Here is a 23,539-nt window from a genome sequence, read left to right as displayed (position 1 = left end):
GCACACAGTCCCCCTGCCAACCACTGACTGTCACAGCAGCAGAGGTGAGGAGTGAGCTGAAGAGGATTAAAGTGATGAATGCAGCAGGACCTGACGGCATCAGCCCCAGGCTCCTTAAGTCCTGCGCAGATGAACTGTGTGGAGTTATGGAGCATGTCTTCAACATGAGCCTGAAGCTGAGGGTGGTACCACAGGTCTGGAAGACCTCCTGTCTGGTACCTGTGCCTAAGACACCGCGCGCCAAAGACTTCAACAGCTTCAGGCCAGTGGCTCTCACGTCCCACTTGATGAAGACACTGGAGCGGCTGGTCCTGGACCACCTCCGCTCCACCGTGAGCTCAGCCATGGACCCGCTGCAGTTTGCATATCGGCCTGGCATCGGAGTGGAGGACGCCGTCATCTCCCTGCTGCACCGCTCTCTCTCTCACCTGGAAAAGCCTGGCAGCTCTGTGAGGATCCTGTTCTTCGATCTTTCCAGCGCCTTCAACACCATCCAACTGCTGCTCCTGAGGGACAAGCTGGAGACGGCTGGTGTGGAGTACGACCTGGCAGAGTGGATCCTGGACTACCTCACGGACCGACCCCAGTTTGTGAGAGCCCGGGACTATGTGTCTGACACTCGGACCTGCAGTGTGGGGGCGCCCCAGGGCACTGACATCGCACCTTTTCTCTTCACCCTTTACACTGCAGACTTCAGGCACGACACGGACAGCTGTGTCCTGCAGAAGTTCTCTGATGACTCTGCCATCATTGGACTCATCACGGACGACGATGATGCGGAGTACAGAGGACTGGCGCAGGACTTTGTGGACTGGTGTCAGCGGAACCACCTCCTCATCAACGCGGGGAAGACCAAGGAGATGGTGGTGGATTTCCGCAGACGCCACTCCACTGCCCCCTCACCAGTGAACATCCAGGGACGGGACATTGAGAGAGTGGACTCATACAAGTACCTGAGTGTTCATCTGAACCACAAACTGGACTGGACTCATAACACAGACGCACTGTACAGGAAGAGCCAGAGGAGACTCAGGTCTTTTGGAGTGACAGGGCCACTCCTGAAGACCTTCTATGACTCTGTGGTGGCATCAGCCCTCCTGTACGGTGTGGCCTGCTGGAGCAGCAGCATCATAGAGAGGGAGAGGAAGAGGCTGGACAAAGTCATCAAGAAGTCCAGCTCCGTCCTGGGCTGTGCTCTGGATTTGGTGCAGGAGGTGGGGGACAGCAGGGTCCTGGCTAGATTCATATCTATGCTGGACCATGACTCTCACCCCCTGCAGGACACTCTGTCCGCTCTGGAGAGCAGCTTCAGTGAGAGACTGATCCACCCTTGCTGTGGGAAGGAGAGGTTTCGTAGGTCTTTCCTTCCTGCTGCTGTCAGACTTTATAACAAACACTGTTAGTCCTGAACAATCGCAATACTGACCTAACCATGTGCAATTCCGTCATATGTGCAATTACTGTTGTGATTCATGTGCAATTACCGTGAAATTCATGTGCAATCTATGTGCTGTCGTGACACATATTCATGTGCAATTACTGTCGTTATCACATGCAATGGTATTTATGTATTTATTTATATGTCTATGGGAGTTTTTGTTTATAGGAGATCTTCTACTAAAAGTGTTTTTCAGACTTCCTATAAGTGATCTGTTCTTTTCTTCTGTATCTGCCTCTGTATCTTCCTGCGTTGCACCAATGAAATTTCCCCGTGTGGGACAATAAAGGAATATCTTATCTTATCTTATCTTATCTTAAATGTAATAAATAGCCATCCATTTTCTTATCTGGGGCCAGGTCACAGGGGCAGACTCCCAGACTTCCCTCTCCCCAGACACTTTCTCCAACGCCTCCAGGGGGATCCCGAGACGTTCCTAGGCCAGCCGAGAGACATAGTCCCTCCAGCGTGTCCTGGGTCTTCCATGGGGCCTCTTCCCAGTGGGACATGAAACACCTCTCCAGGGAGGAGCCCAGGAGGCATCCGGAACAGATGCCCGAGCCACCTCAGCTGGAGGAGCAGCGGCTCTACTCCGAGCTCCTCCCGTATGACTTGCTGCTTCATACTCAGCTGCAAACCGTCCCAGTGCTGCAGGTCCGGGTTTGATGGAGTCATCAAGACAACATCGTCTGCAAAGAGCAGAGATGAGATCCTGTGGTCCCCAAACCGGACACCCTCCGACCCCTGACTGCGCCTAGAAATTCTGTCCATAAAAACTATTAACAGAACCGGTGACAAAGGGCAGCCCTGGCGGAGTCCAACATGCACTGGGAACAGGTCTGACTTACTGCCGGCAATGCGAACACAGCTCGGACACCTCGAGGGGCACGGTCGAAAGCCTTCTCCAGATCCACAAAGAACATGTGGACTGGTTGGGCAAACTCCCATGAACCCTCGAGCACCCGATGGAGAGTATAGAGCTGGCCCAGTGTTCCATGACCAGGACGAAAACCACTCTGCTCCTCGGCTATCGGTCGGATTCTCCTCTCCAGTACCTTGGAATAGACCTTACCGGGCAGGCTGAGGAGTGTGATCCTTCTGTAGTTGGAACACACCCTCTTCTTGAACAGAGGGACCACCACCCCGGTCTGCCAGTCCAGAGGCACTGTCCCCGACCGCCACGCGATGTTGCAGAGACGTGTCAGCCAAGACAGTCCTATAACATCCAGAGACTTTAGGTACTCGGGGCGGATCTCATCCACCCCAGGACCCCTGCCACCGAGGAGTTTACAACCGCAGTAACTTCAGCCCGGGGGATGGACGAGTCAGCCACTGAGTCCCCGGTCTCTGCTTCATTTTCGGAAGACGTGACAGTGGGATTAAGGAGGTCCTCAAAGTATTCCTTCCACCGTCCGACAAAATCCTTAGTCGAGGTCAGCAGGTCTCCACCCGCACCATAAACGGTGTTGGTGAAGCACTGTTTACCCTTCTTGAGGCGCCAGACGGTTTGCCAGAATTTCTTTGTTAGTCCTCCTCCATGGCCTCCCCAAACTCCTCCCAGCCCCAGGTTTTTGTCTCTGCGACAGCACAGGCTGCGGCCCGCTTGGCCTGCTGATACCTGTCAATGGCCTCAGGAGTCCTACAAGCCAAAGAGGCCTCCTTCTTCAGCTTGACAACATCCCTTACTTTGGGACTTGCTGCCGCGACAGGCACGAGACCTTGCAACCACAGCTCCGAGCAGCCGCATTGACAATGGAGGTTGAGAACATGGTCCACTCGGAGCTGTCCAGCTTCTTCCTCCACCAGCGGATCCAACTCACCACCAGGTGGTCATTGGTGACAGCTCTGTTCTTCTTTTCACCCGAGTGTCCAAGACACGCGGCCGGAGGTCAGATGACACGCCAACAATAGAATTGTTCTCTGGCCTAGGGTGTCCGGGTGCCATGCCACTGATGGTCATCTTTGTGCTTGAAGATAGTGTTTGTTATGGACAAATTGTAGCTAGCACAGAAGTCCAATAACTGAACTCCGCTCGGGTTCAGATCGGGGAAGCCGTTCTTTTCGATCACCCCTCTACATGTGTCACTGTCAAAGTCCCGTAGTTGAACAACAGAGTCCCCGGTGCACTGTCCAGTAGTCCTCCCAAGGACTCCAAGAAGGCCAGGTACGTGGGGAGAACTCTAACACGTGGTGGCTGAGCTGTGGAGCTATAAGCAAGTACACACCAGCCCGCCGCTTCTCCTCACAGGCAACGTCAGAGACTGTATCTAATTGTTACCGCTCAACATCCCGCACAAGCTCAGGCTCTCCCCCCTAATTAGGAGCTTCTGAATAATATAATATAATATAATACATATAATAAATGTGCTTGGTCCAATCATGGGTTGGTTGTCTAGTTATACAGAAATAAAAGATACACTAACTTATTTTCATTGAAGTACTTCCAAAAACCTGAACACATTTTTTACATTTTATACAAAATAATATATAAATAAGCAAATAATGATTAAAAAAGACCAAAAAACGAGTCCCGAGTATCTCTCTTCAAAAATTGACCCATTTTCACCTATTTCTATTTTGTGAACAGGGCACAAAAAGCTAAATCTGAAGCTAACGCACTCAGTGGCTATAGCACTTTTTGGCACTATTTTTATTCTGAATTAATGTTTTAAATATAAGGATTATACTACAACACTGTAGGGTCTCAAACTACAGGTATTCAGTTTATGATTAAGGAAGATTTCTTAGCAGAAACGAGACAAGACGGGGCACCAGGGTAAAACCCAAAAAGCTAAGATACGGTCCTTAATCGCGCTCGGTAAAAGGTCTGAAGGGTGTTTCACGATTCAGGGACTTACACATAGTCTAATCAAACAAACAATAGTCAATAACTCTTTCGTGTAGTTTATTTATCAAAAGGGCAATCAAAAAGGGCACCGGAGCAGAAATGCGCACAGGTAAATCATAGGTGATGTTATATCAGATTTAACAGCAGATTTCATGCAGATAATGTTAAACCAGGGTTTTGCCTTTGATAACCAAACGTGTCTATGCTAATCTATATCAAAAAGAGGGAAAGTGAGAAGCTAAAGGGAGGAGGAACAGCTGAGTTCTACCCAAATCACGCCACAAAAGAACCGCACACGGTAGTGGTGGCGCGAGGCGTCGCGTGGCGATGTCCGGGAGTTCCTTAGCGGTAGAACGCTTTAGCGGCGTGTTAGCTCCTCACGCGGCCTTTACTCAGATGAGAACGTAGCGCTGATCCACGTAAACGGCGTAGATTACTTCAAAAATAGGAGAAGCGAAGTAGAAAAGAAAGTCTCTGTCCGGTTTAGCGCTTAAGCTTAGTTCCAGGTGTTTCCAGGTGTTTTCAGAGTTCAGGGGGGCAATGAGGCTGGCCTAGCCTTTTCGACCCACGTGGCGGACGCTTTGTTGAGACAAAGGAAAAATAAAAAGGCTTGTCCGTGGAGACGGCTTCAAAGAGATAGACAAAGGCTTAAACAAAAAAAAGAAGAAGAGAGCAAGAAGAGAAGAGAGCGTTCCTAGCTCGGAGCGTCTTTTTGTCACCTAGCCCGCAGGGCATGCTGGGAGCGAAAGGGGCGGGCGCTACTGCGACGACTTCCTGTTTAACATTTTCCTGGCCGAGAAAATAAAACTGGAGTAACGTAAATAATAATGGCAAAAACATTGAACCCTGCTTTAACATTTACACGTTAAACAGTTTTGGCAGTTGCACATTATTTCTTGAGGTAGATACATTTTACATCTTCTTTCACCTCTGTGATGGGCACTCGAGTTAAAGCATTGGGAATATAAAACCTTAAACAGTGGAAAAATACGTAACACAAGGTGAAACATACGGTGTATGGAGTTGATTCGGACAAACATTCATGGCATAATCACATAAAACATAGTTTTCATCGGGCGTCCTCCTGTAAGACTGTGGGGGAGAAGGTCTGTTATTACGAAAGTCACAGCGGCTCCTGCGGTGAGAGAGAGAGGGAGAACGAAAACCCCCCAATGTTCAAAGAGAGATTTTCTGTTATCTGGCCGTGGAATGTCCATCTCCATTCCCCTACAACACTATAAATCAAATAGTGCACCCTTTAAGTTAAAAAAACAAACAAAATTAAAATCAATTTTGAGTAAATAAAGTTTATGAACTGTGTTACAAATGTCTGTTTGGCTGAAAATCAAGCCAATAGTTTAACGATGTAAAGATGGTGGTCGATTGTTATCCCTGTCTGTCATTTCTAAAATCACATTTATCGTACACCAAGTCTTGGCACCAGGACAATTCTGGCTCTTGGTCGAGTGCATAAGAACGAATCAATGTGACACAATGAGTACATGTCCTAATAAGACTATTGACTTGTTGAATGTTCTGTCAACACAATAAAAAATGTGTCAACTATCAATTCAACTTGAGTTACAAATCTAGAGTGGACCTCATTTTGAACACACAAGATCAATGTTTTTTCTGCTCTGAAGCTAAGGTCAGGGTGTAGCTAAGGTCAGAGTGAAGCTAAGGTCAGGGTGAAGCTAAGGTCAGGGTGAAGCTAAGGTCAGGGTGTAGCTAAGGTCAGGGTGAAGCTAAGGTCAGAGTGAAGCTAAGGTCAGGGTGAAGCTAAGGTCAGGGTGTAGCTAAGGTCAGGGTGAAGCTAAGGTCAGGGTGTAGCTAAGGTCAGAGTGAAGCTAAGGTCAGGGTGAAGCTAAGGTCAGAGTGAAGCTAAGGTCAGGGTGTAGCTAAGGTCAGGGTGAAGCTAAGGTCAGAGTGAAGCTAAGGTCAGGGTGTAGCTAAGGTCAGGGTGTAGCTAAGGTCAGGGTGAAGCTAAGGTCAGGGTGAAGCTAAGGTCAGGGTGTAGCTAAGGTCAGAGCGAAGCTAAGGTCAGGGTGTAGCTAAGGTCAGGGTGTAGCTAAGGTCAGAGTGAAGCTAAGGTCAGGGTGAAGCTAAGGTCAGGGTGTAGCTAAGGTCAGGGTGTAGCTAAGGTCAGGGTGTAGCTAAGATCAGGGTGTAGCTAAGGTCAGGGTGAATCTAAGGTCAGGGTGAAGCTAAGGTCAGAGTGAAGCTAAGGTCAGGGTGTAGCTAAGGTCAGGGTGAATCTAAGGTCAGGGTGAAGCTAAGGTCAGAGTGAAGCTAAGGTCAGGGTGTAGCTAAGGTCAGGGTGAAGCTAAGGTCAGAGAGAAGTTAAGGTCAGGGTGAAGCTAAGGTCAGGGTGTAGCTAAGGTCAGGGTGAAGCTAAGGTCTGGGTGTAGCTAAGGTCAGGGTGTAGCTAAGGTCAGAGTGAAGCTAAGGTCAGGGTGTAGCTATGGTCAGGGTGAAGCTAAGGTCAGGGTGAAGCTAAGGTCAGTGTGTAGCTAAGGTCAGGGTGAAGCTAAGGTTAGGGTGTAGCTATGGTCAGGGTGTAGCTAAGGTCAGGGTGTAGCTAAGGTCAGGGTGAAGCTAAGGTCAGAGTGAAGCTATGGTCAGGGTGAAGCTAAGGTCAGGGTGTAGCTAAGGTCAGGGTGAAGCTAAGGTCAGAGTGAAGCTAAGGTCAGAGTGAAGCTAAGATCAGGGTGAAACTAAGGTCAGGGTGTAGCTAAGGTCAGGGTGTAGCACAGCGAGCTCTGGCTTACCGCGGCGGTCCTGTGTGTGCAGATGCTGCGGACGTTCTTCCGGCAGCAGGAGGAGCTGAGGAGGCTGAAGGAGGAGCTGGCCTCTAAAGACGTGAGGATACGACAGCTGGAACTGGAGCTCAACAACCTGAAGAACGTCAGCCCAAACGGAGTCTGACCTTTGACCCTTCAGAAACCTGAAGAACTCTGACCCCCATTGCTCTGAGCCCACGCCTGCCTTTGGGACGTGTCATTACCTGATTTGGCTCTTTTCTGCTTTGGACTGATAGTCTAAGTGTGCATGTCCTAACTCTGCTTGGACAAACATCATCATCATCTTTACAATATGATAATCATTAATATACTTGATCAGTAGCAATTAAAACATGTGACATCTGCTAGCAAATCCCACCATTCCTTGTAATCCCAAACCCTAACTGCACAGCGCTGAGCACTCACGTACAGCTGCTACTTTGACTGCATCCGTCCACATTTATTCTTCACTTTCCTAGTTTACTGTGAGCATCCTAAATATTCACTGTGATGAGTTCATACGTGTTTTTCATAACTTTCAGAGATATCTTAACCATCACAGTAAAGCTGACAAACATTAGCATGCTAACAGCGCACTTCCTGCTTTTGCGCCAAATAAAGCGTTCTATATTTGCGCTCTATATTTAGATGCAGACAGCACACAGCAGTCTGATTTGACTATATATCTATGCTGGGGCAAAAACACATTTTACTTTATTACATGAAATGAGTACAGCCTCTTTAATATGAAATGCATCCATTTTAAACATCAAAATGGCTAATAAGTTAAATGTATCCAATTCACTATTTAAAACTTAATATCATACCCTTATGTAACATGTCTTTAAAATGTTGCATAAAACAGAATTGCATAAAATGTTGCATTAAACATACATTTTCTAAAAAAGCAACAAACTGTAAAAAAAAAAAAACTCAAATGACAATATAATCACCAAATTTAGTGTCACCATATATCAATATATATATGAGCAAATCCCAATCAATAATCTAGAGTGAATAGCAAAGATCTGAGATATTTTTCAATGAGTAAAAACATAATAAAGCCAGACCAAAGAGTCCAATCGGGCGATGACACCCGAGCCTCCCGCCTCCCGCCTCCCGCCTCCCGCCTCCCGCCCGTACGGAGCCGTCCCGTGATCCAGGCTGGGTTCACATCACGTCAGAAGTCCTTGTCTCTGCTGTATCTGCCCATATATGGAACTGGGAACCACTTGAAGTCGTGTGGGGTTCACCTTTAGCGTTGATGCAATGTTAGAATTTGTTTTTCTAATTTGACTGTACATTTTTGCCAGATATTGTAAAATGCCACCATGCCTTTCCTGTTATTTATGTGGCAATGAACTGTTCCGACGTGTACCAAACTTTGTCCTCCTCTGAACCTTTTAGAAGCCAAACAGAGGAGAAAGACTGGCTCCTGATCTTCCGCCCAAGGCCTTAGTCTCTGCTGCTGTTCACTCAAAATGGCTGACATTCAAACGCTTGCGCCGAACACGATTCTAGATTTAGCGTCACCTTTCACTAGCTGCTAATATCCTTTGTTTTCAGGTCCTTTGTCATCAGGGCCGTTTCTAGCATGAGGCAGGCAGAGGAACATGCACAGGGGCCCATGAGCCACTAGGGGCCTAAGAAGAAGAAGACTGTTGTGTTATTCCCAACTGGCTCTTTGCACAGCACCGCGCTGCTGCGTCCGGCTGACTCGAATGTCCAGAAATCCTCTTCCGCCTTAATTTTCTGTGTTTTTCTCAGAGTTGCGTGAAAATAATCAATATTTAACATTTAAGTTAAAGAGTCATGGGTTCATAAACGCAGACAGTATGTGAAGGATGTGTTTATTAAGGTCTCAACGCTAATGCTAACCTAAAATAAATTGAATTATTACATTTCAAATAACGCTGCAGTCTGAATTCCTTATATATAATAATTCAGACTAATATAAATACACATAATTGCCTCTTTGGATACTTGATAATTCACATCTCGCCCTCAATTCGTGTTTACTTTGTTTGCTTTATGTTTATTTGAATACTTTATAATAATTGTAGAGTGTATATCTGTCTCTTGGGGCCCCTCAGTTTCTTACAATGGCCCTTTAAAGCTAGAAACGGCCCTGTGTACTTATATTAAAAGGCTCGTTGGACTAAATGCAGTTTCACTCATGGTCTAGTCTAGTTCTTGTTTGTTTTTACCGAGGGCTACTTTGGACAATGCAGGAGGTGTAAAGTATTTGTTTCTATTTATTTTTCCATGTTTTTAGCCAATAACTTTGTATATTTGTTAATCCCAATGTTTTTGTATTAACAGTACGTTGACTATTTTGATGCTTTTAGATTTTAGACTTGCCTGAATGTTGCAGAGATTGATGTGCAAGAGGAAGGAAGTGGAAGGAATAGATATTTTGCAGTTATTTAGATTTTAGATTGTATTTTGTTTGTATATTTACTTGTTTTCAAGAAAATAAGTACTTATTTTAATATCTGGGATTGACTTACAGTTTATTTTGCTATCGTGCTTTTCTACTCGAATGTGAAATGAAAATGTTGTACAGAAAAGTGGGAGAAGAATGTGACAATAAGAGCTGGAAATGTGATTTTGGATGTTTGGTTGTGTGTGGGATGAATGTGAAGGAGGCGAAGTACAAGGAGCTGGAGTCAGATTTGTCTTGAAGTAACAATTCAGAGTAAATCTACTTCAGTTCAATTGCCCAATGTTTGTTAAATCACTGTCAATATCCACAGTTTCAGGTTCCACACACAACTTTATTTCAAACTAAATGTTGCTTGAGTTTTCAGTGTATAAACCGGGCGTGGCATTAACACTCAGAACAGTCGCAGTGAGTCAAAGTGTTAAGCCGAGTCTTGTACGTGCTGATGTGGTGCAACAAGTACCCACGCTGGTCACTTAAGTAAAAGTACAGATACAGGGGCAAAAGTAATAGATACAAAATATTGGTAAAGGTACCACACATAATAATACTTAATGAAAGTATTGATGTATCAGTTAAAAATGTAGTTTTAGGGTAAAAACGATTTTGAGAACTATTAAAAACAAATGTACAGATCTTAATAACCAATTGTGCTGCTGTTTGGAAGGAAATTAATCCATTAGTTCATTTATGGTGTCATGTTTATTATAGCTTTGTCAAAACCTGGTCCCCAAGGCGGAAAGTACTGGAGTAAAAACATAGATACTTACGATTGATGTAGTAAAAGTAAACAGTATCTACAGCTAAATTTACTTAAAGTACAGATGCCTAAAAAATGGATTAAACACAGTACTTTTACTTTTCTACTTGGTTTCTTTTTCCACCACTGATGCAGAGAAGGCTTTTTGTAGTGTATGAACAGACGTGATGTTTGATTGAGATCAAATCCATCATAACTCAATATCTGGAGACGTAACGTGTGCTGGAGAAACTTGCTTTTTGAGTTCTGGTTTTGTCTGGGTCAGTTCTGTTATTGCTCTTCCATGTGCTTCTGGCTTCAGCTGCACCACGTCCCCCAGAATGCATCTGTGCTGCACCAAAAGGAGTGCGGACGTCATATATAAAAGGGATTTATTGAAGGGAATGCGAGGGAAAATAAACATAATTTTGGCTGATGACAGTGGGTTGAACAGAGTGAAAAAGTCACTGAGGTAGGTCAATCTGACCATGACACAGAAGAGTGAAAACATACTCTCAAAAACTGACATTTTTTTTCCAGAGATTACACTTTGAAACAATAAATTTTTCAAACGCACAAATGCTGCCTTTGTAACTCCTTTTCTATCTCCTCTACACTACCACAAATTCAAACAATGCCACGGACGTGTCGGGGGGAAAAACGTGAGGAAAACAAAGAGATTCTAAACGCTGATGGTGTCGTCATGGAAACGTAATGCGTACAAAGATCTTCTCAAATTCCAGAAATGTCTCACTGCGTCTTGTAGATAAAGCAGCATACATATTTAACATCATAGTACAATTCAAAGTTTGACCTCAGTTGTGGTGTTAAAATGTCTGCCGTCATCAAAGAGAATACAAAAAAATAGATTTGGTCATTATTTACAAGAACACGTAATTCCCGAACTATCAAAGCTGAGGGCTGAGAGGAGGAGGGGGCTTTGATAAGGGCAGACATACGCCCTGCGAGGGTCGAGTACAAGTTTCACACCAGGACAGACAGCAGAGCATGCACTGCAAAAACAGACAACTACAGGAGCTTAAAAAGACGTGGGGATTCTAGTCGTTTAGACGGACTCATTAAACCTCGAATACTTTGACTCGTAGAAAGAGCTGAGAATGCATTATGTACTTTCATGTTGATCCAAAGAAAACGTCTCGGATTAACTCATTTTAGTTCATTTGATTACAAAGTACACATTCGCCGAACATAAAATATGACATTATGTTGTTTTAACCTTGAAATAACCCCCCAAAAAAAAGTTTAAAACCATGTCCAATATTCCAGGTATAATAAATAATTTATTCTTTGAATTCTATCAATTTACAACGACTAAAAAGCTAGAAAGAAAACATAATATTCAAGTCATTTAAACCCACGCAGACATCTGTTTTAGTAGTGCGGGCGTACTGGTGACACTACACACATAAGTTACATTAAAAAGAAACAATGCAGAGGTTTGGGACCAGGAGAGGACAGCCGCACATGAGATCCAGTGGTCCACGATGAAATGTAATAGACATGCACTCTTTTTTTGTTTTTCCTTTTCCTCATTGAAGCCTTAAAATACAGAAGTCATCAGAAACTGCTCTTACACATTGGGTGAGAAAACAAACTCAAATTCTTAAAAAGGTTTTGCTAATATTTGATATTACAAAATGTGTGTCCACAAAGTGTTTAACGTGGACGGTAAAGACTGGAACACAGAGAGTTCAACTCTCCACACGGCAAAACAGTCCAAATCTGCAGGACTTAAAAAGAACTTGGATTCAGAAAATGGGTCTTGTTTTGAGTGGTTTTACTACTTTAGATGTGTTTTTTGTGGTTTATTCAACTCTAGCTATTTCCAAACTCATTGTTCAATATTGAAATGCATTTTGGGAGGTTCAGAGCAGAAACGTTCAAACAGTGACGTCGAACCCGCTGAAGAGAGACTGAGCGTCTGGAGCGATAATGGATTGACCTGACCCAGCAGTTGTTCCATCACACTCACATTTACTTTACTACTGCAGCTTTACGGACGTTTGCCCCCAAAGACCCACCAATGTTTAGAACTCTCACATCTTTACGTTGAGCTGAAACTGAGCAGAAACATGATTTAAAGTATGTCAGTTCTGATTGGTTTCAAATTAAAATGACAGATTCTTGTCAAATCTATTCAAATTCATTCAGATACTAAGAAAAAGGCTTGATACTCGATACTGATTTTGGTAAAAAATAAAAACATATTTTTAGACATAGAATGTACATTTCTATACAAAATATATATTAGCTCGTGGTTTTACACTAGTTCTTGATGAAGCTGAAGAACATTCTCAAATTATTCAGGAAAGTTCACATTATGTCCAAGTAATAGGATTTATTTTGTATCAATACTTGCTCAAATGAGTATCTAGTTTTGACACTAGTTTCATATTATCAATTATCTGGGCTTTAACTTTTAAAATCTACAAATGTTTATGTAAAAGGAATGTTAAGAAAACAAAAAAACACTTTCCATCTCAAACCAAGAGTTCTGAATTCAAGTCGTTTTACCTCGTGTAGATATTTGTTTTTGCAGTGCAGGCGACCCATCTAACCCGACTGGCCAAGAACAGAAAAACCAACACTCGCCTAACTGCAATATGAAAGGGGGATAACACCGGGGCTGCTGGGAGGTACAGTTCAAAACAGAGCACAGCCAAAGAGTCCGGCCGGAGCCTCAGTCGTCCTCGTCGTCCTCTCCTTCCTCTCCTTCTTCTCCTTCATCGCCCACATCCCTTTTCCTCTTCTGCCCTCGCTCCTCTGCACACAAACACCAGCGTTAGTCAGATTTACCCCTCTTCCTTACGGTCCCCGTGGAGCTGGACACGTACCCTCATCGTCCTCGTCGTCCACTTCTCTGTCATTCAGGTCCTCCTCTTCTTCCTCCTGAGAAACAAATCAGAGAAAATGGTCCCGTTAGGAAGTGTTGGAGAGATACAGTCTTCATGGGAGTGGACCAATGTGGACCAATGTGGGCCTATGTGGGCCTATGTGGACCAATGTGGGCCTATGTGGGCCTATGTGGGCCGATGTGGACCAATGTGGACCAATGTGGACCAATGTGGGCCAATGTGGGCCAATGTGGACCAATGTGGGTCAATGTGGGCCAATGTGGGCCAATGTGGGCCAATGTGGACCAATGTGGGCCAATGTGGACCAATGTGGGCCAATGTGCAGTTTTACTCATTATCTGCTGAAAAAGACAAACTGGAAATGACATGGGCGAGGAGACCGGGGCAATTTCTGTGCCAAACGGGCAGTGCCCAGGGCTGGCCCCAAATGTGATTGGCCACACAAGTGGTCAGGCCACGTCTGATTGGTTGGAGACTTTAGCGCATTCTGCTCAGTTCTTATGGCCAAAACACTGCTGTAATTATGGTCTGCTTTACACTGGACAAACAATGAGCTGAATGACCGGGTCATTCTTCAGACTCAGTGCATGCTGTGACTGTCCCAGAGTCTATGATCATCAAAGCTGGTTGACCACATCAAGCCTGTGAGTATCATAAATAGAACCAAATTACTAGAAATGTGATTTGTTATATTAAAATGAAATATTTGTCTTATTATAAAAAAACTCTGTAGTTTAGACCTTTACAGACTGAAATCGATCGACTGTTTGCGATTTGTCAACTATAAAATAATGTCTCATTTTGATCATTATCAACATTGAGACAAAACAGACTCAGACAAAAAGACTTCTTCATAACCAAGACAATGGCATTATTCAAATCATTAATTCTTATAATTCTAATATTTAAACTCTTACTTGGTTGATAAAGTTTCAGTGCACAATAGAAATAATCATTTGACTAAAATACATGTCAACCACTGAAATAGTTGTGTTAAAATCGCTCTTTGAACGTTATCCTTCAATTTCAAAAACATGATTTGTCAGAGAAATCACCATTAGATGTTTGTCAAAAATCAAATCAGCCTCATTTATTATTACGACTGCAATTGAAGAGTGGAGCGGTGCCACTGTCTCCAGCAGAGGGCGCCAGGTGAAAAGTAGTAGCTGCTGGCGTGAAGGGGGTTTGAGTCACGCTATTTAAGTTTAGACTGGTCACTTTTCAAATGGTCAAAATAAAAGTGTGGGAGAAAGTAGAAACCTGCTCTTAGTTTGACCACTAGATGCTCCCGAAGTAAAACCTTTCCCTCCATGTTGCTTCCATGTTCCCTCCATGTTCCCGCCATGTTCCCGCCATGTTCCCGCCATGTTCCCGCCATGTTCCCGCCATGTTCCCGCCATGTTCCCGCCATGTTCCCGCCATGTTCCCGCCATGTTCCCTCCATGTTCCCTCCATGTTCCCTCCATGTTCCCGCCATGTTCCCGCCATGTTCCCGCCATGTTCCCTCCATGTTCCCGCCATGTTCCCGCCATGTTCCCGCCATGTTGCCTCCATGTTCCCTCCATGTTCCCTCCATGTTCCCGCCATGTTCCCGCCATGTTCCCGCCATGTTCCCGCCATGTTCCCGCCATGTTCCCGCCATGTTCCCGCCATGTTCCCTCCATGTTCCCTCCATGTTCCCTCCATGTTCCCGCCATGTTCCCGCCATGTTCCCGCCATGTTCCCTCCATGTTCCCGCCATGTTCCCGCCATGTTCCCGCCATGTTGCCTCCATGTTCCCTCCATGTTCCCTCCATGTTCCCGCCATGTTCCCGCCATGTTCCCGCCATGTTCCCGCCATGTTCCCGCCATGTTCCCACCATGTTCCCACCATGTTCCCTCCACGTTCCCTCCACGTTCCCTCCACGTTCCCTCCACGTTCCCTCCACGTTCCCTCCACGTTCCCTCCACGTTCCCTCCATGTTTGTGTCCGCACTCGTGAATGTGGTTATATTCATCCACGTCGTCTTTTCTCGTTACACGATTCATATTCATAATTACTCAGTGGCGTGCGGTCAGGGCGGTCAAGGCATTCAGTGATTGGCCAATAAAATCTAAAATGGCCGTGTGTCACAACTATATATGAATTGTTCTAACATTTATCCAAATAAGCCCGTTTCCCCCTGACTTCTGCAGCTGAAGCTTGGCTGAAGTTACGGTGTCTTGTACTGACCCCTACAGGCCGCTGGGCAAAACTGCGCGGGAAGCATGATTCTGCTTTACCCCAGCGGAACAGTCCCGGGCCGTGTTCCGAGGCCCGGTCAAGTTGTGCAATGAATTGGTCGGTGAAATGGGCTTATTAAATCCATTCAGCACTATGATAAGGTGTGAGAATGTAGCTGAATAAGATGGGCGTTGATCCTGCATGTGGGAGACCCGGGTTCAGATCCCACTCTCCTATTCATATTTATTTTTTTCACTTTTCTATCGCCCACTAAACACTGATGAACACCACAGGTCTGCTCTCACGCTCATATAAGCCACCGCACGCTACTGTAATTAGGCCTAATCTGCGCTTCTATCTGCTTTCTTTAAGCCGCGTCGTGCCGTTGAGCTGCCCTGCTCTCGCAAAGCATTGTGGGCCAGACCAGTGAAAAGAAAAAAAGCACTGGGTTAAGATGAACCGTTAACCAACTATTGAGCTGCAAGTGCTCCACCAGCTAACTAACGTGCATCGTGAATATGACGCCATTCTGACAAGTACAAACTTTAGCATTAATAGTTCGACGCTCATGTTCTCGATCACTTAGCAACTCGGCTCTGAGGTCGAGCACATTTACGTCGACGCCTCAACAAGTCACTTTTAAGCATTTGTCGGCACTTGTGTTACAGGTCATGTGATGTAAAAGTTGTGTGGATAAATTGACAGAGTTTGTGGACTTAAATATAGAAATCCTTTGACCCCATGTGTAAAGCCCTGACCTCTCCACTGAGGTCGTCCTCCTCCTCTTCCTCGTTCTCCTCCTCGTCCTCCTCTCCTTCCTCCTCCTCTTCGTCTCCTGGAGCTGCATCTTCATCGTACTCCTCCTCGTCTACATCGGATGAAGACAAAGACAATCAAATAAACAGATTTTTTTAAAGAAGACACGTCGTGGGCTGTTCCCTGGAGCTCTGAGGAGCTCATTTCTTTTCTCTAGTGTCGGCGCTGCAGGGGGTGGAGCTCTGAGGGCGTGGTGTGGCGCCAGAATCATAACTAATAAACCTCAAAACTAGTGCACTGAAAAACATAACACGGGTAACACGCCAAAGACATTTCCTGGAGTCACATAACCATCTCCAGAAGGACGAGATCATCATAATAAAACAGCCTTCACGGGCATAAATAGAATAATGAATACAGTCTAATTAGGACAGTCCTGTGCCTTAAATAGCACACGGAGAGGAGGGACCGTAGCATTCAAGGGTCCATATATGTCCCGCATGTTTTTAATCTGTGTATGATTTGTTCATGATTTTCGATTTTAAAAACAAAAAAAGGAAAAATTTAAATAAAACAGTTTTATTTTCCGTTTTTAATTTGATCCTAACATTATAAAACACAAATACAACGCCCATGGTTTGTTAAAGGACGATTTTTTGGGCCAAATCCGAGTCTCATTTCCTCGTGGCGTGGACTGTCGATTAGTCCTGCCACAATAACAATCAATCAAGTAACAATCATAGAACGCGTGGCTCGTCCCCACGAGAGCAGCACGTTTCCGCGTGCCTAAGCGCATGGATCTGTCATAATATAGTTCCCTCAGTGTACGGCACAAAATTAAGACAGAGAAAGACAGTTTGAGCGATCCGTCGCGCTAATAAACAAACGCACGTGTGTCGTATCAGGCGCACTTCCGCCCGAGTTCTGAAATCGCCGAAAAATCGTCCATTACGCCTTTAACACAGTGGGGGCCGAGCTTGACCAAAATGACCGGACCAGGCTCCTTGCAGTGCCATCGCTGAGGGCCCAAACCTGGCACTGGGCCAGCTTTGGGTGCTCAAGGACACACGCTGCGTTCCCCTGCAGTGAAGGCGAGCGCTCTGTGCCGCACAAAACAATCAGCTCAAGGATTCGAGTTAGAGTTATCTGACATAAACTCTGCTCTGGCCTCAATGTAGCGAAAAACGCTCATAAACCTAATCACGGTGAATAATGAGGATGCAGCGGGAATGTGAGGAATGGTTCACGTCTATTTTTCACTGTTGTAAAACAGAAACTCAAAAGAGCTCATTTCTGTCAGATGTTCAAGACGTTGGTGTTAGAACAATATTTACTAGAGCTGGGTTGAAATAATCGATTTTCCGATTTTTAAATCGATTTGCATATTAATGACCGATTATCGATTCGTACGTCCAAAGAATCGATTTTAATTTTTTTTTTTTTTTTTTAAATACATCATTTTCTACATTTCCCTCAGTGAACTTCAATCTACCTTCAAGAAAGATAATTCAGGACTCCTGGATGATCTTTCTTGAAGGTAGATTGACCCTTAACCTTTTCATCAGTCTTCCATCAGTAACTACCAATACTTGTACGATTTGCTGTTTAATATTGATATAATACTAGTTTTAATATGTTGCTTCTCTACACAGTCATGAAGTGAAGGAAACGGTTCAAATACATTTTTCATTTTTAATAACATTAACCCCCGGATCCAATCGAAATCAGATCGAAATCGGATGGAATCTGAGAAATCGGAAAAAAATGATTTTGAAACGTAAAAATCGAAATCGAATCGGTTCTTGAAATTTGAATCGAAACCCAGCTCTAATATTTACTTTTCTGCGACATTGATTATCACAAATCAACAAGGATACATGTTTGGATTGAATCTTTCTGTAATGTTCCCGGTGTAGAGTCCTTTACCGTCTTCGTCGTCGTCGTCGTCGTCCAGCCCCTCGGCGTACACCTCGGCGTCAGAGTCGGGCGCCTCTTTGTCGTCCTTGTCGTAGCCGTCCAGGTAGGTGAGCTGAGGGAGCAGCTTGAACACGTTGTCTTTGTACTCGTTCAGGTTTGTCACTTCACAGTTGAACAAATCGAGGCTTTTCAGAGTCTTCAGCTCTTTCTGGAAACAAAGCACAGGTCAGTCATAGTCCGGCTGGTTCTGGTTTAGACCCGGTTTATTTTTGGTTAGTGCCAGCTTAGACCTGATTTACAAATCAAGTCGACCTGATTTGTGCAACAGGTGATGCTTCAACACTTTTTCCCCCCATCAGAGGTGAGTTATTAACATATACATTCATGGTTTAAAGGTGCACTATGCTCTTCTGGTGGTTGGTCCACCCATAGACGTGGCATTCCATACTGTTGTCATTGACCACTAGCAAATAATCCAGAGCGTTTGGGCTGGTACCGACCCATCCACCACATTTAGGTCAAAGCTTTTTTCAGTTACTCGTTTACATGCAAACAAAAAAAACTTTTTTTTATAACATTCGGTTTTGACGTCTTGGACAAGCTCTGTCCTCGTCCAGTTTACATGCAGACGAGGCAGACGAGAAAGACAAGAACGTGTCGTCCTCCTAACACTAGGTGGCGATATGCGTCGTTTCAGTGGACTAATACAACCCCCCATTCCGGTTGACCTTTTGCGTCTCATATAAAACAACTGTCATGCGCATTTTCGAACAACAGCAAGATGGATAGTTTAGTTCATCTGCGGTTTTGTTCTTCCTTGTATGGTTTTGTTCTTCCTTGTATGGTTTTGTTCTTCCTTGTATGGTTTTGTTCTTCCTTGTATGGTTTTGTTTCTGGGGTCATAGGTCAGCGGGGGTCGTGGAGCATGCGCACAATCCTCGTCTAGTTTCAGTGCGATTACGCAATCGCATAATCTGGGCGTCTCAATCGGAGATTTTGAATGCCGATTTCTATTGGAGTAAAGTGTTTACATGCACACCAAGATGTCTGATTGTATCGGATTAAAGCAACTTTTTGTTTTTTTGACTACTGAGAGTGTAAACCTTTTGTTGTTTTGTTTTAAATAATAATTGGCATGTAAATTAGCATCTGAGCAAAAGAGAATCTAGTGATACTGACCCTCCTCTTTTACGTGGGACCATGAGGAGCAGAGGAACAAAGATCATAACATACGACTATGTTATATACTTTAAGATGGGAACTTTCCCCTCTTGTCTCCATGGAGATGTTATTACAAGTTAAATGCAATTCTGTGCATCAGTAGCAATAACATAAAAGGAGGCAAACACCGCGGACACCCCAGAAAAGATGGTCCCCAGACCAGTTCACTTCAGCCTGTCTCAGGGCCTGTCTCGCTGACGTCAACAAACATGAACCGGAAACTATACTTTTTCTTCACGATGCCAATCTCAGCAATTTGTTAAGCAAATGTTTAGTAATTCCAAGTTTGTGAGAAATGGCTAAAGTAAACAGGAAACGACTTCCAATTTATCATCAGCTTTTTCTGCATTTATTTCACGTCTCTGCGCCTCTATGCTGCGTTTTAACCTTTTATGTAAAGCATTGGAATTGTTTTTTTCCGTAAGAAAAAGTCAGAGTTTGGTGAGATGTATTTTTTTAAATGTAAACCTGCTTTTTGACATTTTGCTTTCATCCGACTCTGCGTTCTCTCTTATTCTGGGAGCTAGTACCACTCGTGGCCCCTTCGGACCCCTCAAGTGGACCGCACTCCACACGGTATAGCTCTTGAACACAAAGAAGCAGAGTCATATTGTTTCTTTCTTCATAAGTAGATAATTTTACATTTTATTCATCGTAATAATCTAAAATGACATAGAAACAGGTCCATGACTTCCTGTTCGAGTGAGCAGCAGATTCTAATATAACGGTACATTGTTTTATTTTTGAAAAGTGGCTATGTGACATTTTAGAAACAATTGCAAATAAGTACAGGGATGTGGGCTGGGATAGGGGGTAGGTGAAAACTGAAATTTTCTGAGCACTTGAGCCTCAGTTGCAGGACAAAACAGGATAAGGCAAACATGTAGGAATCAATCAAAATACAACTTTATGATGAGGAAACACTCTTGAAACAAGGTCAAAAGGTCATAACAATTGATTCTGCAAAATATTCTCCCTTTAAGGAGGGCCCCCCGGAGCCCTCAAGCTTCAAGAGAGAGAGGCAGGAGGCTGAATTGTTTGGATCAGTAAACTAGGGATGTCAAGATTATTCAGATAATTGTGATTATTTCAGCCAGAACATAATCGTCAGGACTAAAAAATAATAATTGTGACTATTTTAGAAGCAATTTTTTTTAAATCTAAATAATTTATTTATCTGGCTGTTTATTGTAACATTTATTTTATTGTAATTTTATTGCAATGTCATTCAGACAATTTAATTTCATAAAGCTGGTCCCAAACTAGAGAAATAGTAACGTGCTCGATGGGTTTTCACAGTCTCAGTAATAATGGTGAATATTCTTTAAATGGTGATGTTTTCCTCACAGTAATGGCAACACTCATGGGTGACATCATGACATCCTTCAGTAAACACGGGCGCAGTAGAACATACATCTGTGGCACATGGAGGTGCTGCAGGCCTCACACTCACCAATGGCTCTATTGTGCTGAGGTCTTTGATCTTGTTGCCGCTGAGGTTGAGATGTGTGAGGTTGGGGCATTTCTCTGCCAGGACTTCCAACCCTCCTGAGATCCGGTTGTCACTGAGTTCAAGCTGGCAAATTAAACACAGTCAGTTACATGTCAGCGGTAAGAATCTGACTGCAAACCAAAAATGTGATTATTATGCTTCTGCTCCAAAAACTCTTATTACATTAACATTAAAATTCATTATATTTTCCAAAGATACATTTTTGGTCATCTATTTGAGCCAACACAAACTCTACACAGCATGACAAGGATAAACAATCACCTTTTTGAGTTTATTTAACTTGGGCAAGTGGGCAACTGTTGTCAGACCGACGTTGATTGTGCTTAGAAATTCCAACTCCTCAAATTCATCCGTCAGACCCTCGATCTTCCCTTCATTTGAACGACAGTTGTCTAGAACAAGTTCTTTGACCTGTAGAGATAGAAACAACTTAGAATACAATGTGCATAATGTTATCAGGGCCACAGTGGCCCAGTGGTCAGAGCACTAAAGGTTGGCAGTTCGAACCCTCGCTCAGAGTGAGAAGCGTAGTTATTACAGAATCCTTGGGCAAGACACTTAGTGCACTGGAGGCAGGATGAATGCAGGACGACAGATGGAAAAGCCCATGGCTGCAATCCCACAGCTTTACAGCTTATATATCATGTTGTTCATTAACAAGCAATGCATATTATTTAGCTCAGTGATTCTTCACCACAGGCCAGGAGCCCATAGCGCCGCAGGATCCACTTAAGAGCCACCAAACTATATCATGGAATCATGATCCCAGGCCAGTTTACTTTGTGCTGAAAAGGTTGGGCCCAGAAATCAAAAACATAAAGAACCGATTTAGATTATATTATGTTCTGTTGGAAATATTGTTCATAACGAAAATAATAGCTTAACAAAAGGCACACAAAAATAATATATAAATACAAATAATAATAAGTCTTCTAATAGGGCTCAGAGGAGTGAAATTGTTGGCCTTTTTTAATTTGGCGGATGAATATTCTCTGCACCAGATCAAGTGTTTGGTTCAGAGACCACGAGCAGGTTTCAGCCAATCAGCAGCCAGGAACGGAACTATAAAAATATAGGCCCAATATTCCAAAGACGACATACATTGCAGCGCTGACATTTGAGTTGGTTTTGTGACTTTAGTTTGTATCATTTGGGCACATTTCAGAACAAGTGTGACGACATGAGCCGTGTTCGCGTGTCTGTGGCGCGAGCCGCGCGAGGCTCGAGCCAAACACAGCTACGAGTCGTGCACAGGGTCATTTGGAGTAGGAGGGGCGGCAAAGCCGATTAGAAATAGCACCAGGCAAAACCTTTCATTGTAGCTCGCGCTAAACAGTGACGAATGGATTGATGGCGCGTATAGACATCTATTTATAAAAAGGTATGAAGAATCCTTCGTCATTTGTGTCGAATAAACGCGGGTTTCGATGCGTTTCGAGGCGCCTTTGTTTCTCAGTAAAATGGCGGCTTGTCCTAGTTATGGAAAACTAGAACAACAACACGGCGGCGGTTTGTTGTCGCTGTGGCCGACGCGCTCCGGCCGCAGACGGCGACGACCTCGACGGAACAGCCGAGGTTCGTCGCTCTGCGCCGGCCGCGCGGTCAGACGCTCCAGGTCCGAGCCCGGCCGTGTGGCGCGGGAGGAGCGGCGCTTCCTCCGGGCCTCTGCGGGCACAGCAGGCACATACTCCGGCTGTCGTCTCCCCGCACTGCCCGCTGAGCCCCGCGGCTACAGCTTGTGTTCCATAAACGAGCTCCGCGCTTTAATGTGAGCTTTAATTACAGCTTTAATGAGCTTTTATTACCACCACTGAGACCTTTTTGCTCTTTAACGCAGAGGATCATTTCATGACTTTGAGGTCCGCATCCTTCAGGCGCCGAGTGCACGGCTCGAACCGGCCGCGGCGCTTCCGACCGAAGCGGACGCGTAAACACCGAATCACGGTGGAAATAGGCGTTTAGCGGCTGAAGTACCGCGCGGGGGAAACACGCCGCGGGAGAGAAACGCTCTCGTCCGGTCCGTGTTTATCCCGCTGCATGAACGCGCTGCTGCTGCATTCTAAAGTGCACATAAAGACGCGGGCTGAGGGTCACTCTAAAGTTGCGCTCTCCCACCTGTGCTACCTGTGCACCGGGAGGAACGCGCTCCGGCACCGCGGGCGGGCGCCTCCATCACCTCCAACTTAGAAGAAACTTTGTCTCTCCACGCGAAGGCATCACACGAAAGGTCTCCATTAGCGGGAGTAACGGAGCCGGAGCAGCCGCGCGGCAACTTACGTCTGACGGAGTGCGGTTCCGCAACTCGAGGTGAATCCGCTTCTTCATGTCCATCCTGGATCCGCGCGCCCCGATGTGACGTACACTTTTAATAATTACTGCAAAATGCAACTAGCAGCTCCAGATCAGATGCTGTTGTTCATTCAAACTTGATCCGCTCGGTGGGCGGGACTACGGCTCGGGATTGTCGTCACCGCCAGCCAATGGCGGAGCGCCCCTAAAGAGATAACGGATTTACACGCGCGCGGGCCAATGGGGCCCCGTTCTACAACTGGGTGGGGTTTTCATGCGAAGTTTGGTTGTTTGTTGTCTCAAGTTTACGTGAATAATGTGATGTTTAAATATTGAAAGCAAATCAGTGTCAGAAAGCTGCTGCTCCCGCACGTGCTGGAGCCACTCTTCACATAACATCCTTAAGTCTTATGTAAAGTGCAGCTTTAATGCACATAATACAGCTGACATTATACGACAGGACGTTACTTTTTAAATATGAAATGACTCGATGTGTTTTTCTTGTTCTTTGCATAA

At 44.8% G+C, this 23,539-nt stretch overlaps 2 protein-coding genes across 5 annotated transcripts in view; one reads left to right on the top strand and one right to left on the bottom strand.

The window, feature by feature from the left end:
* coro2ba (coronin, actin binding protein, 2Ba) overlaps positions 1 to 7,472 on the top strand; it is a 91,764-nt gene extending 84,292 nt beyond the window's left edge. Inside the window, exon 12 of one of the 2 annotated variants that reach the window (XM_072464899.1) lies at positions 7,077 to 7,472. In XM_072464899.1, coding sequence (XP_072321000.1) covers positions 7,077 to 7,211 — 135 coding nt within the window. In that variant the 3' untranslated portion in view covers positions 7,212 to 7,472. The remainder of the gene's footprint in view (positions 1 to 7,076) is intronic. The other variant, XM_072464898.1, reaches the window with a different exon arrangement.
* Positions 7,473 to 10,623: 3,151 nt separating this feature from the next.
* anp32a (acidic (leucine-rich) nuclear phosphoprotein 32 family, member A) lies at positions 10,624 to 23,304 on the bottom strand. Of its 3 annotated transcripts, XM_072464566.1 has the most exons (8): positions 23,012 to 23,302; positions 20,996 to 21,145; positions 20,675 to 20,797; positions 18,010 to 18,208; positions 16,086 to 16,195; positions 13,104 to 13,158; positions 13,004 to 13,018; positions 10,624 to 11,062 (listed from the first exon to the last, which is right to left on the bottom strand). In XM_072464566.1, the coding sequence occupies exons 1-8, from the start codon at positions 23,063 to 23,065 to the stop codon at positions 10,950 to 10,952; spliced, it is 819 nt and encodes a 272-aa protein (XP_072320667.1). In that variant the 5' UTR covers positions 23,066 to 23,302; the 3' UTR covers positions 10,624 to 10,949. The 3 variants fall into 3 exon arrangements, with proteins under 3 accessions (XP_072320667.1, XP_072320665.1, XP_072320666.1); XM_072464564.1 differs by lacking the exon at positions 10,624 to 11,062 and having other exon boundaries at positions 12,728 to 13,032; positions 16,086 to 16,193; positions 18,002 to 18,208; positions 23,012 to 23,304; XM_072464565.1 differs by lacking the exon at positions 10,624 to 11,062 and having other exon boundaries at positions 12,728 to 13,032; positions 23,012 to 23,301.
* Between the last annotated feature and the right edge of the window lie 235 nt (positions 23,305 to 23,539).

This window comes from Eucyclogobius newberryi, unplaced genomic scaffold, assembly GCF_026437365.1.
Source record: "Eucyclogobius newberryi isolate DKJ021-1_F unplaced genomic scaffold, fEucNew1.0.hap1 SCAF_5, whole genome shotgun sequence".
NCBI classification, from domain to species: domain Eukaryota; kingdom Metazoa; phylum Chordata; class Actinopteri; order Gobiiformes; family Gobiidae; genus Eucyclogobius; species Eucyclogobius newberryi.
Note: the sequence above shows the minus strand (reverse complement) of the source record. Positions and strands in the feature narration are given on the sequence as shown.

Bases quoted from the DNA above. Each gene is read 5' to 3' on its own strand.
- anp32a (XM_072464566.1), bottom strand. From the start codon at position 23,065: ATGGACATGAAGAAGCGGATTCACCTCGAGTTGCGGAACCGCACTCCG. The intron at 21,146-23,011 runs GTAAGTTGCCGC...CTATCTCTACAG, and splicing joins GGAACCGCACTCCGTCAGAC to GTCAAAGAACTTGTTCTAGA. The intron at 13,159-16,085 runs GTCAGGGCTTTA...TTTGTTTCTCAG, and splicing joins AGGACGACCTCAGTGGAGAG to GAGGAAGAAGAGGAGGACCT.